Here is a 15,653-nt window from a genome sequence, read left to right as displayed (position 1 = left end):
CTGTAAACAACATGAATACTGCAGTGGAACTGATCCTTCACAGAACTACCGCCGATGCGGTCGTGCCCATGATGTGGGGACCGTGGCGTCAGCCCTGCAAGTCATGCAGGCTGACGCTGATGCAAACCACCGTCGAATCAGACATGCTAGCCAGACACGGATGTCGAGGGTTGGGTCGTTACAGCCGTGGCCACAGATTTTTCCCCGGTCTTGCCGACGATGTGTGATCACGGAATGCCCGCAGGGGGTTCAGCACGTGCGACTGCATTGGACACGAGAAAAAGTGGTGTTATTTCGTGGAGGTATATTGAACAGGATCGACAAGCAAGACGGAGATGTTATTGTTTTAATCATCAAACGATATACAAGAATACTACAGATTCCCACTTGTGGGGAAAATGCATATACAGGCACGTCATCAATTATATCACTCACACAGTATAAGTTAGCACGTACATGACATTCATTTAGCCATTGACGCCCTACAGCGCATGAACGGGGCTTAGCGTCGTGCACACAACTCACGAGCATGATAATGGGAAGATTCGGAACATCAAATACTTATTTCTTGCCATGGCCTTTGGCCAACCAATAGCCTTTGGCCAACGCGCAAACGAACGCGTTGCTGGAAGCTCCCTGTTTGTTGCATTGCTTCTTGCGGCGCGTTCCAAGCTGCTGGGATTTGCTTGAATATAATGGGACTATACGACGGTTTTAGAACACAGCTCCATCGATGTGTGTCTAGCCTTAAACACATCACAACCATGTATGGTGCTGTGGTGCGAGGCTTCAGCTCCGCACCGCGCCTACAGTCTGGCCGTACTGAGATGTCCCGTGGTGCGAGGCTTCAGCTCCGCACCGCGCCTACAGTCCGGCCGTACCGGGATGTCCCGTGGTGCGAGGCTTCAGCTCCGTACCGCGCCCGCAGTCCGAGCCGTGCTGAGATATCCCGTGGTGCTAGGCTTCAGCTCCGCACCGCGCCTACAGTCTGGCCGTACTGAGATGTCCCGTGGTGCGAGGCTTCAGCTCCGCACCGCGCCTACAGTCCGGCCGTACCGGGATGTCCCGTGGTGCGAGGCTTCAGCTCCGTACCGCGCCCGCAGTCCGAGCCGTGCTGAGATATCCCGTGGTGCTAGGCTTCAGCTCCGCACCGCGCCTACAGTCTGGCCGTACTGAGATGTCCCGTGGTGCGAGGCTTCAGCTCCGCACCGCGCCTACAGTCCGGGCCGTACTGAGACGTCCCGGGCGGGCTGTTTCCGACGGCGGTGTAGCGGCGTTATGTGTGGGATCTACAGAGATGTACCTAGTCTTTAGCCTCCTAGGTCTGCGCGCGTGGGATCCGCATACGTGGCGTGGTGCTTTTCGTGGTGCCTAAGGGGCCGGCCATACATTACGTTACGCGCGGAGGGGAGGGAGGTTCATGGAGCGCAACCGAAGCGTATCAAGGGGAAGGAGTGGGATGGGTATCGAAACTTTACTCTCTCGTATGTGGCTTCAAGGCATGCTTATTTTGTATGCTGTTTATACCTGAAAACCGGATACCGTTTTATTCCTCGGATGAAAAGCAACACAGCCGTCATTGTCTCGTTATCTAGCAGGGGCCAAACGGACGCTACCTTTCTGTGACGTTGTGGCTAACACAGCGCAACCAGGGGAGAGGGTATCCGCCCAGTGTATCCAGTACGCAACCGGGAGAGGGGGCTGAAAATGGCCAGAAGTGATCCCATAATGCGTAATTTATGAACAGACACTTGGGCTGCGCGTGCAGTTTGGCTGAGCGCTGTCTGTGGGGTCTGACAAGGACACAGTCGAGAAGGCCCTTACAAGTGTGCGCCCGGTCAGCGATCCAGCCTGACAGAGGCCCACCGGTGTTTTACACTGGTACTCGGATCGCCTCTGACATCGTTGTACTGGGATTACGGTGGGGTCCGAGACGAGCCACGCCGGCCGACCCCAGCGGCGCCTTTGGCCCGCCTCCTTCACCCCTCCGGGTCGCGGGCATTCCGCGGACTCCCGACTACCCGAGACCCCCCCTTCCCCCCTGTGCTACCGTGAAAGACTGCCGCTGGCCGAGCCTCCCCTACCGCGCCGGCAGCGGCTCATCCTCGTCCGACACGGTGATCTGCGGACTCGGAAGCGGCGGCCGCTCCTGGAGGCCCGCCTCAGGCGCAGGCGGGGTCCCGCCGCCCGCCGCGTCGTCGGCAGGATGTTCGGCGCTCGTCGCCTCCCAGAAGTCTATCGTCGGAGACGGCAGGCGTTCGGACGCGGCGGCGTCGGAGGCGGCGTTGGGCGGGGATTGCTGGCCTTCGGGGCGGTCCATCGACTCAGCGGCGGTTGAGCTGGCATCTTTTGAAACGTCCCCAAAGGAGAAGACAGGTTCTCGCTTTGTCGTCTCGGCATCGGGATCGGGATTTGTCGTCTCGGCATCGGGATTTGTCGTACCAGCGTCGTCTTCTGATTTACATTTCTCGGCTCCTTCGTCTTCGATGATGTCCCAAAAGGAGACAGCGTTTTCTTCCTTCGGCAGCTCAGCGTCGGATTTTAAACTCACTTCGTTCTTCACCAGAGTGTTATCCACTAATGCATCTTCCTTGGTATTATCCCAAAATGAGACAGCGCTCTCCTCTGCAGGCTGTCCATCTGCAGATCCCGTGATATCAGAGTTATCACGGCGGTGATCCCCACTTGAGATGTCATCGGCGTCCCCTGAAACGTCCCAGAAGGACAAGACGGGCTCTTCCTTTTCCGTATCGGCTTCGGGATCATTCCTTCCAGCGTCGTGCTTCGTTTTATCTTTCTCTGCGCCCTGCTCTTCGTCGATGTCACAAGAGGACATACCGCATCCTTTGTTGAGTGATTCAGTGTCGGATTTTACACCTGCTGAGTCTTCTACCAGGGCGTTGTCTATTACTGCATCGTCCTCGGTATTATCCCAAAATGAGATAGCGTTCTCTTCTGAAGGCTGTCCATCTGCAACTCTGGTGACACCATTATCTTCACACAGGTGATCACCGCTTGACATGTTACCGAGCACAGGCACCTGTGTCTCGCCTCCTGGGGAGCTGCTGCGCGACCTCCGGCTGCCATCAGAGCTATTCAGAAGATCCCTCACATGCGCTGTCTCTTCTGCCGTAGACACATCCCAGAAAGAGAAACCGGCTGCTTCTGATGCGGCAGCATTGGTCTTTTGGGAGCTAACCGCAGACTCCGTCTTTGCTTCTGTGCTTGCTTCTAGTCCCTGTTCTTTTGGGGGAATGGTGGCAGGTTCCGTTCCTGGTTCTGCAGAAGCATGCCAGGGGGAGGCACCCCTTCCCTCAGCTGCCTGCTGCTCTTGGGTGCTCGCCTCATCGGCAGTACCGCCCACGCAATCACAATCTGCTGTGGTATTTTCAGGCGGTATTGGTTGATCCTTTCCTAAAGAGTTGTTGCGTGAATTGTTGTCCGTCTCTGTGTGGGCCCAGAAGTCAAGCACAGGCTCATCCTCCCTTGCTGCCCGCGAAGCATTTTCTAGTTCTGCTGTCGTCTCAGGAATTGGATAATCTACGGGGGTCCCTTCTTGTTTGTCCTTATCTCTGACCTCAGAACCTTCGGCATCGCTAATTTCTGTGATTTCCTTGCATTCAATGCCAGCTTCCGCTTGTGTGAGCCCCTCGGATGGCTCTTCTTCTCCAGCGAATTCACCCTCAGGTGTTGTCACATGTATAAGCACCACGGCTCTTTCGCATCCAGCCTCTTCATTCGTTTCTGCGGGAGCTTTTTGTGGGTCATTCTTTGTTACTCCGGAAGAAGGACCTCTGTCAAACCCTGCTCTTCCCTCCAGCCTAGAAACAGCACCTTGATGTCCGAGGACGTTTTCTGTCGCAAGAGCTGCGTCAGGCCAGTTATTGTTCTTCCCATGAACCAGGTGCTCAACCACGGTTGGTCCATTTGCCACCGCGGCCTGCTCAGAGCACGCCACCGCACCGACATCCTCGACACCTCCCACCGCTCCCTCCACCTCCTCGCCGCCTTCCGCGCCTCCCGCCGCTCCCTCCACCTGCTCCCCGTCCTCCGCGCGCGCCGCCGACCCGCGGGCCGCCGCCTCAGCCGCGTCGTCGTCGATCGTGCTGAGGTTCTCGGCGCTGCAGGCGCGCCGGCCGTGCTGCGCCTGGCCAGGCACCTGCAGCGTCCAGCGCGGCTCGCACGCCGCCTCAGCGGCGCCGCCCTCGGCCGCGCGCGTCCAGCTCGTGTCCAGCTCCATGGATCGGCTCTTCTGGTGCGCCGGGTGCGGTGGCTCCAGCAGCTCGAGCGAGCGAGCGCGTGGCTGCCGCATCTTCTGCTGGCGCTCCAGCTCCTCCAGCAGCTCGGGGCAAACGTCGCCGCAGCCGGCGCGCGCCGGCATGCCGTACTTATAGCGGATGGTGTTGAGCGGGAGCAGCAGCTCGATCATCTTGTCGTCGTCACGCCGCTGCGGGCAGACGTAACGCTGACGTCAGATATTGGGCAGCGGTCAGGCCAGCGGTGTGCAGGGAGCGGGTGAAAATAGAGTTGCAGGAGACGTGCCACTTTGTGTGTTTTTGGAGGTCAGTCACCCATCCCCTCGACGATGTTATTTATACATTAGGCGCGTGTTAACGGTCTTTGATGACGTGTGTAACGCAGGTCAAGAACAGCTTTGTTGAGGACGAACATCACGAGTCGAAAAACTTGTAAAGGCCGGAATGTCCTGGGATGATTTTATATCTTCTCTGTGCCAGTACCCTAAGATGAACGCGGGATATGTCGTCGATATAAGATTATCGAATAATATAATAACAAAATGGTGAGCGAAATAGCGCACGTCAGGCTAAATATTCCGCTAGACACCGACCAGATGCCTCTAAATTATCGGTAACGACCGCTAGATAGTTGGTATGTCTCGTTCGCACCCGTGGCTGCCAACTTCTGCTGTATCTAATCGGCAGGGGTCCAAATGCCTCTGTTGCTGTAATCGTCACAGGTTCTAACTCGCCTGTAGCTGTTATTGGCAGAGACCCCAACGCCTTGGCTGCTGCAGTCGGCTGGCTCCCATTGATTGCCACCGTTGTTGTATTCGTCAGAAGTTGTTTCTGGCGTCGATTCAGCTCCTGAGTCTCTTTTATAACAGATGACAAAGCTCTAAACGCCTTTATTGCTGTTTACAAACTTATCTCCTAATATCTCCCAGCCTTTTGCGTTGCAATCGCATGAGCTCTCAATGTATCTGTTGCTGCAGGCGAAACAGTTCCCATCGTCCGCATTGCCGCAGTCAGTGGAGCTCTCCGTGGTTGCAGCTAGCGGCCGCCACCAGCCGCCTTGCTCTGCCGTGCTCTGCCGTGCTCTGCCGTGCTCGGGTGTACTCGGCCGCTAGCCAGCCGGGGCATGCCGGGCGGCCGCGCGGCGGCGGCGACACCCGTCAGCCGACAGGCGCGCACGCCCCCGAAATAGCCAGCCGTTCACGCACCCACCGTCGGCGGCGGCGCCGTCGGCCGCGGGACCCGGTGACCTCTTCTCGAGCGGGCTGACGCGTCGGCAGTTGACTTTGGAGGCCGGTCAGACTCTCGATAGGAGAGTGAGCAGGTGGGCTGGTGACCCGCGGTGGGTTGAGATCCAAAGGAAGCGCTGAGGACAGCCTACCACGGATGGTTGCCGGAGCTCAGAACAAAATCTCCGGCGACTCGAAAATTGTGAGGAAAGGCATGATTCTGGCATGCTATGCATGCAGAGCAGCCATCAGGCTGGGGATTTCCGCGAACTGCTGAACTGGCTGGGTGCCTGGAACTATTTTTAATCGTAGATATGCCAGGTGGATTTGGATGTTGAATGAAACCCCACCAGGCGAGAGGAAACAATTCACAAAATGTCAGTCCTGTTGATATGAAACGTTTCTGGAGCTCTAAAAATGCGACGAATGTTGAGAGTGACGTCATAGGTATGTGGAATGTCTTTGACAAGGCCGCCTCCATGGCGAGGACATATATAACAGAGACTGGTTTACATGGCTGAACGGAACAGCTTCAGGTATGTGTTCTGTGTTATACTCAAAATTATAGAGGTTTATCAGGTGGCATCGTGCACACGTGGCTGGATGAGGTCAGCTCCTTAAGGTTTGTGACTTTCAGCATATCTCATGCTTCCTTCAATATCTTCGAATATGGAACATTCCCTTCAAGGCCGACACTCTCGGAATGTAAATGTACTGAATGGCAGAAGATTGATGAACTAATTCACCGCTTAAATGCTAGTCTGCTGCCATATACCGATATTGTCACGTCATCTCGTTTATACTCTGTTTCCATTTGACTGAAACATGCCTCATCGTTGCGGGCGCCGAAGTCGCTGTCGTCATTCCCGAGTTGACACCGGAATTTGCTGACAGCGGTTCTCGAATATGACCAGTCAGCAAAAAGCAATCGCCACCGATTAGCCATGACACGTTGCCCATTAGCAAGGGCGGATCCAGAATTTGTTCAAGGGGATGGAGCATTGTCCCCCCTGCCGTTAGGAGCGCCTCCCCTAAAAAACTCGTCTTCCAACCATTGAATCTTAAGATTCTTATGCATGCCATTTTTAGACAGACGAACCTAGCAGAGCTTTGATCCCTGGCAGACGGCGAGACGTGAAGCTATAAAAAATTAGTAAGATTCAGGTCTGCGTCAACGGCGTGGGAGCCCCCTATAGCGTGGCAAACCCTGAGACCACCAGGGACGGCACCTGAGCGATCGAGGGTGCCACGACAGGCCAACAAAGGTGCTGACGTCAACAGTGTGGGGTCCTCAGAGCAGGCGAGATTTTAAGACCAATGTGGCGGAGCTCCTGAACGATCGGGAGTACTCGGCAGGCATAATATAGGGCCCGGCCAAAACGCAGGACCCTCTGAGCAAAGGGGAATGACCCAAGACCAGTGCACATGAATTAACGCCCCTGTGCGACCAGGAGTGGCCGGACAAGTTAACAGTAAGGGCCCTGACAAGAGTGAAGCGTCCGCCGCAAATGAGCTCAGAGGAAAATAGTCCTAGACCAATATAGAGAGCTCCTGAGGGACGCAGTGTACCCTGGCATGTGGGGCTCCAGCAATAGCCTACAAAGCCTTTCCGGCAAATGTGAAGGATCCGTGGAGGGTCCTTGATCGAAGGTGCCTACGCATATTAGCAAATAGAAGGACCGTAAGTACCCAAAAGTACCCAAGACCCAGTGCACAGCGTCCCCGAACAATTGTTGACCTGCCCGAGCAGGTTTTCGGTTGGAGCCCCCGAGAGCGAAGCGCCCTCCTCCATTCAAATCGGAAGTACCCAAGATTCAATGTGAACGAGCACCGAACGATGGAGTAAACCCGAGCGGGATTGGCGGATGGGGTCCCGTCAAAAGCGTAGGACCCACCAAAAGCCAATAGGATGTGCCTAGGACTGAGTGTGATGGCCCCCGTACGATCGAGACGCCCGAGGTGACGTAAACAGATGGGACCCCCGACAAGAGCGTAGGACCCTCCATTGTCATAAGAAGTACCCGAGACCCAATGGGGAAGGACCCCAAACGATCAAGTGTTTCCAGGCAGGTTAACGGATGGGACCCCCCGACAAGAGCGTGGAACCTTCCGTAAGTGACAAGGAATTGGAAATGCTCTAGACGAATGTTGAGGGCCCATTAGCATATCGTGAGTGCATCGGTAGGTTAACCGAAATCGACATGAAGGGTCCCTAAGCAACCTAGAATACTCCGACAGTTCAACATATGGGGCCCCAGCTATAGCGCATCTGTTGGCCCCTGCTTGGTCCCTTCGGGCGAGTGGCAAGAATCTGTGCAAGGCCCCTGATCGATTACAATGTCCCGGCATACCAGCAGAGAGGGTCTCAACGACACCGCAGCTCTCTCCGCGCAAATGTGAATAGATCAAGGGCAACGTGGGAGACTCATCAGCGATCGGATGTGCCCTGCAAGTAGACATATAGGGCCCCCAGAAGCAGCGAAGGGCCCCCAGGAGCAGCCAAGGGCCTCTGTACAGCGTAATGAGCCTTAAAATATCAACACCACGCTCTCAATTAATGAAAAAAAATATTTTGGTCTGCTCTTGAGCCCTACACTTTGCGTGCAACTGTTCTTGGTGGTTTAAAAGCCCAAAGACGTCCAATTTTGTTGCGTTTTTTTTGTAAAAAAAGAACTCCATTTGTTTGGCCGGTTATGATTCCTTTAGAGTCTGTTGGCCAATTCGCGGACCAATTCCCGTGCCCTCCTCCCGCTCTGCATCCGCCCCTGCCTTTAAGACAGCGTGAAATGTGACGCCAATCATCAGCTATGTGACCACTTTTTCACCGAATTTAACCAGACACAGCGCGGACGACTGAACGGATCCCAATGAAATGCGAACATGTGACGGATTCGATTCCCGGGACGATCACGAAATGAATTCAGGTCTGTTCGGTACCGGCGTCAACAGGGCGCGCAGCTCTCGATAAAAAGCACTTGAACATGTATGGAATCGAGGGCCGGCTACAACTCAACCCAAAACAAACATAACTCTTTGTTGAACTAGCTTCATCGATGCCCGAAGACCGACGTCAGAAGCCTGGGCCTGAACCTGATCTGAAGCTGCAGAACGTCGCGACGCTGCCACTTTGGCAACAGCACGCGGAGCGCGGACACGCGCGGACGCCTCGCGCGTGCTCGAGGTCACGAGGAGAGGCGTAGCGTGACCGGCCTGGCGTCGCCGCCGGCGCTCGCCGCTTACATAAACGGCGCCGGCCCACCGGAGCGGGCGGCGCCTGCCAACTCGACACAAAGCGGCCGCGCGCGCGCGCGCGCGCCGCACTGGACCGCTGACAGCCGGTGATGGGTTGGCCAGGGACTGCTCGGACCTGGCGACCGCCGCAGGGCTGCCCCCTCCCCCTCCCCTCCCCCCAGGCGCGTGCAAGACTGTGAAAAGCGATAGGTCTGTGCAGTGGTACGCTTTGCTCACACGGTGACTGGTTTATTTTGTTGCCCGCGTGCCCGCGTGCGCTTGTGTGTCATAAGACAAAAGGCACAAGGTGTAGTTTTGATCATCGCAAATTATTTTGGAGCAGGTTGTGCACAAGTTGTTGGAAACGCTCTCTCTCTCTCTCTCTCTCTCTCTCTCTCTCTCTCTCTCTCTCTCTCTCTCTCTCTCTCTCTCTCTCTCTCTCTCTCTCTCTCTCTCTCTCTCTCTCTCTCTCTCTCTCTCTCTCTCTCTCTCTCTCTCTCTCTCTCTCTCTCTCTCTCTCTCTCTCTCTCTCTCTCTCTCTCTCTCTCTTTCTCTCACCTGGAAAAGCATTTCTCCCTCGAAGTCAAGGATATTATGCTTTCGTCCCCGCATCAGAAGGCCGACACATTTGTCATTGATAGCACTGTAGAGCTGGAAAGGGTAAATCGTCAAACCATACAGCACATGCAACTTGATATACTCGATATATGGCGCGATCTGAGTAGCTCTTCTTCATACGAGGGATCCCGAGAACCAAGGGATCCCACCACAATGCTTCACTTCGAGATGTACTGTAACACTTGTTTTGAAAGTTTTCCTTTTCAGAGACATTACCTTGCAGGCATTTCGTAGGGGCATTCATACCCATACTTCAGGTGGATGGATGAGCAATTCAACCAAAAACTTAACGTGCTCGGTGCGCCTTCACATACGGTAATCCGAGTCTTGTCACGCGGGCTGGCATCTCCAGCGTTCGCGCGCATACGCACTCGGAAGACGTCGCCGAAACAGATGGCACCCCTGCCGTCCGGCGACTGGATGCCGCAGTCGAAGATGACATCACACATCTCCACCATGTCGGCGATCATCTGCACCTGGGCCTGCTTGCCGCGCTCAGCCGTCTTGCTACCCTCCAGCGGTCTGGAGAGATCGGTCAGGTCATGGTCATAGTCAGGTCAGAGTCAGACCCGCCGACGCGGCAGGTAACGGGGCGCGTCAGATATCAGGGCAAACAGAGCAGCGCCTGGCCGCCGCGTGTACGCTGAACATTTAGGGCTCGGGAACGAGTACAAGATGTCCTCGGTGACATGCGTGTGTGACTCCCTCGACAGTGACACTTCAGATGTCGCGCGGGTCCAGGTATACGTCAGCCCTCTAAACATTTGACGCTCCACAAAAGATAAAATAGAGCAAGTGCTTGCTTGTTGGACGTCCACCACGCGCCTCAGAATGAGCGCCACACTGCGAGTGGAGTGCGGAACTTCTGAGACATTGGAACACTTCAGGAGGTACCGGTGCTGCGGTCTGGGAAACCAGAGGTGTAGGGTTCGATTCACCGCGGTGGCCGCTCTTCCTGCAGGGGTGGCGACGCTGCAGAGGCTCAGCCGTCAAGTGCGTCGTAAAACCACAAGGCCCCTTCCCTCAAAACATTCAAACCGCAGCGCACGTAAATGATTTTGCTCACTGAAGTTTCAGAAACATTAGGAAGGGCGTCAGACCTGCCAGCCTTGTGGGCATTGAACACCGCACACATTTGAGAACGAGCACAGACTGCGTCAAATGGACCAGCACTCTGAGAACCTGAGAACATGGAAGCACCCGAAGCAAGCGGTCACTTTGACCACAAGTTAAGCCCCGTCCCAACATGCACCCACTGGCACGTTGGTCTGAGGTGCTGCAGCTCCGTCGTGCATGTAGCCTTTGCTCGGCCCCGCTCGCTGCATGACGGTTTTGGCGCGCTCTAAGTGACCGGGAAGTGGCCGGCTGCTCTGAGTGACCGGGGAGTGGTCGGCTGCTCTGAGCGACCTGGGAGTGGCCGGCTGCTCTGAGTGACCGGAGAGCGAACGGTGTGCCCCCGATACTGACCTTCCGTAGTTGGGGTCCTCCCTGGAGATCTTGCGCCTAGTGCCAGAGCCGTCCCACTCGCTGAACGGGTTGATCATTTGGTTCTCCTTGTGCTTCTTTGCCTTGGTGTCGAACATGGACATCTTGGCGCCGACGTCCGAAAAAAGCCGTATGTTGTGCGGCATGGCTGACGTGAGGCCGGGCTGGAGCCCCGCCTGCGGCCGGCCACAGGGCCCGGTCAGGGGTGGACGGGACTGCCGACTCCCGTCCACACGGCCAGGTCAGAGGTGGAGGGGACCGCCGACTCCTGTCCACACGGTCAGGTCAGAGGTGGAGGGGACCGCCGACTCCTGTCCACACGGCCCGGTCAGGGGTGGACGGGACTGCCGACTCCCGTCCACACGGCCCGGTCAGAGGTGGAGGGGACCGCCGACTCCTGTCCACACGGTCAGGTCAGAGGTGGAGGGGACCGCCGACTCCCGTCCACACGGTCAGGTCAGAGGTGGAGGGGACCGCCGACTCCCGTCCACACGGTCAGGTCAGAGGTGGAGGGGACCGCCGACTCCCGTCCACAGGGCCCGGTCAGGGGTGGAGGGGACCGCCGACTCCCGTCCACAGGGCCAGGTCAGAGGTGGAGGGGACCGCCGACTCCCGTCCACACGGCCAGGTCAGAGGTGGAGGGGACCGCCGACTCCCGTCCACACGGTCAGGTCAGAGGTGGAGGGGACCGCCGACTCCCGTCCACACGGTCAGGTCAGAGGTGGGGGGAACCGCCGACTCCCGCCCACACGGTCAGGTCAGAGGTGGAGGAGACCGCCGACTCCCGTCCACACGGCCAGGTCAGGGGTGGAGGGGACCGCCGACTCCCCGGCCACACGGCCCGGTCAGGGTTAGAGGGGACCGCCGGCTCCTGTCCACACGGCCCGGTCAGGGGTGGAGGGGGACCGCCGACTCCCGTCCACACGGCCAGGTCAGGGGTGGAGGGGACTGCCGACTCCCGTCCACACGGTCCGGTCAGGAGTGGAGGAGACCGCCGACTGCCGTCCACACGGCCAGGTCAAGGGTGGACAGGACCGCCGACTCCCGTCCGCGACCGTGCTGTACCATAAATAGGACATGTTCGAGTTGTGCAACAGGAGATACAGCGGAACACAGCCACAAATATGCACTACCATTGCATTGGTGTCAGTAAATTATTCAGGAAAACATGCGCACTCGTAAAACTCTAGAAAAAGAAAAGAACAAGAAGCATTTCGCGCAAAGGCATCTTCAGGGTTGAGAGTAACGTGTTCTTTCATTTGAAACATCAAGATCATCCAAAACTTTGCATTACTCCACATATATCACTTCCGTGCAATAAACAGCATCTAAAAGAAAACTATGCGAGGTATTGTCCGGGAGCGACATACGAGTGGGGAGCGGTACAGTACACAGAGAGCGCGGCCACCGATAGCGGGCCATCAGCCGACGGCCGGGGCAAGGGGCCACACTCCAGTCACGTGTCGCTTCCTCCCCTTCTTTGGAAGACTACTGCATACGCTATTGACACGTGTTCATGCATGTCATGACGTACGTTCGCGAAGTACTGAGCAGCGTGGAAAATTGGTAACGTACTGTCAAAACTCTCAAAAACGGGCTTCTCTCCGACATTGAGTTACTTTTTCGTTAAAGTTGGAGGCTCAAACCTCATAACGGAATAAGAAGCTGCATACCCAATGATTAGTCTATAGACAACACCCTAGTTAGAGCACAACAGCTCTATGACAACAAATAAAATGCAGTTTTATCTCAGACTCCCCTTTTTGACACACCAATTGGCACCCTGGCTCCGCCATCCCAAAATATTGGTCATTGGGTGTTTTCCGAATAACAAAGCAAAACATCCCATTTGCTCGCATACACTCAATGCAAAAAAGTTTAAACAACTTTTTGCTAACCCAAATTTGCATTTTCTAGATACGTCCATGAATTGTCAATGTTGAAACCCCATTTGTACCGCATAAATGCCTAAGTATGTCGATTTCGGAATCAATATCTGTCGATCTGCGTTGGTTGCGCCGAAATCGGCTGAGTGACATCTAACAAATGGCATTTTGTCACCTGCTATCCCTATTACAAATGTATTTAAGTTGGTTTAGACGTGTAGATCTCGTTTAAAGAAATCGAGCACCTTTGCTTTAGGCCATCGGCCCGGCAGCTTCCGAGACCTCACGGAGGCGTTGGGGGGGGGGGGGGGGCGTCCCCCAGGTCCACTCGGAGTAGGGCCTGCCTGGCCGTGCTAGGATGTATATCCTGCTCTGACCGAAGCCCCTTCACCTGGCCTCCCAGCTGTCTGTTCTGTGCAACAGAAAAGCCGCCGCCCTGGTCAGCACCAAAGCATTCTTACATCGGAGGAGACAATGCAAGAGTGAAGGCGGACGTGAATGCTGGGTTAAGCAAATTTTCATTACAGGAATGGTGGTCTCCTTGCTGCGTGAATGGCCTGCTGCTGCATGCCGCTGTTTTACATACAGTTTCATTCATCAGTTACTGCTGATTGCGTTGGCTTCTCGATTCCCAGCGCCGATGTCAAATCCTGCTAAAGGATGCTGCTGTGCCTGGTAACTTTCATTTTATTCCAGTTCGCTGAAATGAAATTGCCAAGCAGGTTGACTTTTTCAGCTTGCTCGGCAGAACTTGGACGCGAAGGTAAGCCGTGCTTCTGCGTAACGAAGTGTTCACTGCAGCACATAGGCTTCTTTAAAAATGCATTCGGGTTTAGTTGTCCGCCTCATTGTTGGTAACCTGTACAATATTGTGGGATGGATAGAACAACTTGTACATTTCAGGTTCTCAGGACTTGATCACTTGAACGTTGGCTTGGAAAAGCGTCAAATTTGTTTAGAATGTGTGGATGACGCTTTCCGATTTAGCAAACAAATGTTTTGAAGAACAGGTAAGATAAAGTGAACTGTTTGTCAAGTAAGTGCCTTCGGCTGGTACCAGACATTTTCGTATTTAAACCCACGGTTGTACGGATTCGCTTCGACGCTGCTTTCTAAATAATGAGGACGCCGGTTGATCATGCTTCGTCTGCAACACCACTGGCTGCTAACCACCACGGCTACATCTGATCGCCTGCAGCACCGCTGGCTGCCAGCCGACACTGCTACTTCTGGTCGTTTGCAGCACCGCTGGCTGCCAGCCACCACGGCTACATCTGATCGTCTGCAGCACCACTGGTTACCAGACGTCACTGATGCATCTGATCGTCTGCAGCACCACTGGTTACCAGCCGTCACTGATACATCTGATCGTCTGCAGCACCACTGGATTGCCAGCTGCCTCTGCTGCATCTGATCGGCGTAGCTCCAGGTGCCTCTGTTGCTGTTATCCGGCCGTATGTTGTTGGCCGAGCAGTCTTATTCATCTGCGGCTACTGTCAGCGAAAACAACTACCTGTTCCGTGGCTTGTGGGCTTTACAACCAAAAAGTTTTTGCTTAAATGGACAGCAAACTGGAAAGAGCGATGACGCTGTATGACCTGGCGACGAAATGCTTTGGACACCGTACGAGTTGCCCAATGTTCTGCTTGAGTCATATGTGGGCATGTGCTATAGTTATTTGCAGATTCAAACAGGGCGATGCAGCCATTTGTTCCGCCGGCAGTAAGAACAAGCAAACAGAACGGCAGGTTTACGTCTATTATTAGATATTTCTCAATAAACAAATATTGGTTACACCAGCATTCAACGCTTTAGCCAGTGTTCTTTGCTTTGCAAACGTACTAGTTTGATGGCATCCTTGGAAAAGTGGTATATCCGCAAGAATATTGTGCTAGTAGAATGCAACTGCGTAGCCTTTTCGTAGTGAGTATGACAATATCGTTCCTCTATGGGTCTCCGTCGCGCTCCATTCTGGCAACATGAAACTTCTTTTTGGTGGTCATTTGTCGTTAATTCATCGAATTCCAGATTTTGATCGCATACACCTGCGGTCACCTTTTACGGCAACATGCATTGAGTCAAAATTGTCCCACTGCTGACACAACATGAGCCATCAACACGGGAGTGGTGACCGGGGGAGCGCATTCTTAAACACCAGCGCAACTTTTCGAAGGTGAAGTCACTCTGGGCTATAGAACAAATCGAAGGTGTCTCAGAGTTGTTTGGGGTTTCATACGGTGTCGTAACCAGGTGGTCCTTGTCCTTGAAAAGTTTAGCTAACAAGGTACGACGGCTCCTCGAAGCTCTCGTCTACGGATGCCTGGCACGTCCACACGCTTCAAACCGACATCAAAACCGCACACAATCGAGCGGGCGTGCGCCCCGCACAGTACCTACCTCCCTACACAAATCTCACGACCCACGGCACGTCGAGCTCCCGCGTCGAGCGTCCGTTACAACACTCCGGCTGCCGCCGGGTCTCACCGCGCATGAAGCGGGTCCCGACCGGGCTGGAGGGCTCGGGCACCAGACGTCGGCCGCCGAGCGCGCCCGCACCCGCCGCGTCCTCCACCCAGCGTGCGGACCCACTGTCACCGCCGCGTCGACGGCGACGACCGTCGGCGGCGGCGCTGACGGCGCTGACGTCAGCGACGCGGCATTCCGCGCCCGCCGCCGGAAGCCCCCTCCTCCAGCGCCCCCTCCAGCGGCGGCGGGCGCTGGGCGCGGACGCGCATGGGTTGGGACCGTGCCCGGCTGCTGTGGTGAGGGCGGAGCTTCTGCTGCTATGTGTGGCATGTTGAGCGCCGAGCTGAAGGGACCGCGAGTCATAGCCGAGGTCAAACAATGTTGGTAGGCGGGAGCAGGCCGACTACATAACACAAATAAAGGGTGGTTAGTGACGCTCGTCATGCAGCAAGGTGCGAAGTGGCTTCTCTGCTGAGATACCGCCA

General features: G+C 55.4%; 1 protein-coding gene across 1 annotated transcript; it reads right to left on the bottom strand.

The window, feature by feature from the left end:
- Nucleotides 1–2,080: 2,080 nt before the first annotated feature.
- Nucleotides 2,081–15,266, bottom strand: LOC119097465 (uncharacterized). Its single transcript, XM_037220496.1, has 6 exons — nt 15,187–15,266; nt 10,799–10,992; nt 9,703–9,853; nt 9,272–9,364; nt 3,964–4,447; nt 2,081–2,304 (listed from the first exon to the last, which is right to left on the bottom strand). The coding sequence occupies exons 2-6, from the start codon at nt 10,960–10,962 to the stop codon at nt 2,081–2,083; spliced, it is 1,116 nt and encodes a 371-aa protein (XP_037076391.1). The 5' UTR covers nt 10,963–10,992; nt 15,187–15,266.
- Nucleotides 15,267–15,653: the final 387 nt, after the last annotated feature.

This window comes from Pollicipes pollicipes, unplaced genomic scaffold (assembly GCF_011947565.3).
Source record: "Pollicipes pollicipes isolate AB1234 unplaced genomic scaffold, Ppol_2.1 Scaffold_4295;HRSCAF=5057_pilon_pilon_pilon, whole genome shotgun sequence".
Classification (NCBI taxonomy): domain Eukaryota; kingdom Metazoa; phylum Arthropoda; class Thecostraca; order Pollicipedomorpha; family Pollicipedidae; genus Pollicipes; species Pollicipes pollicipes.
Note: the sequence above shows the minus strand (reverse complement) of the source record. Positions and strands in the feature narration are given on the sequence as shown.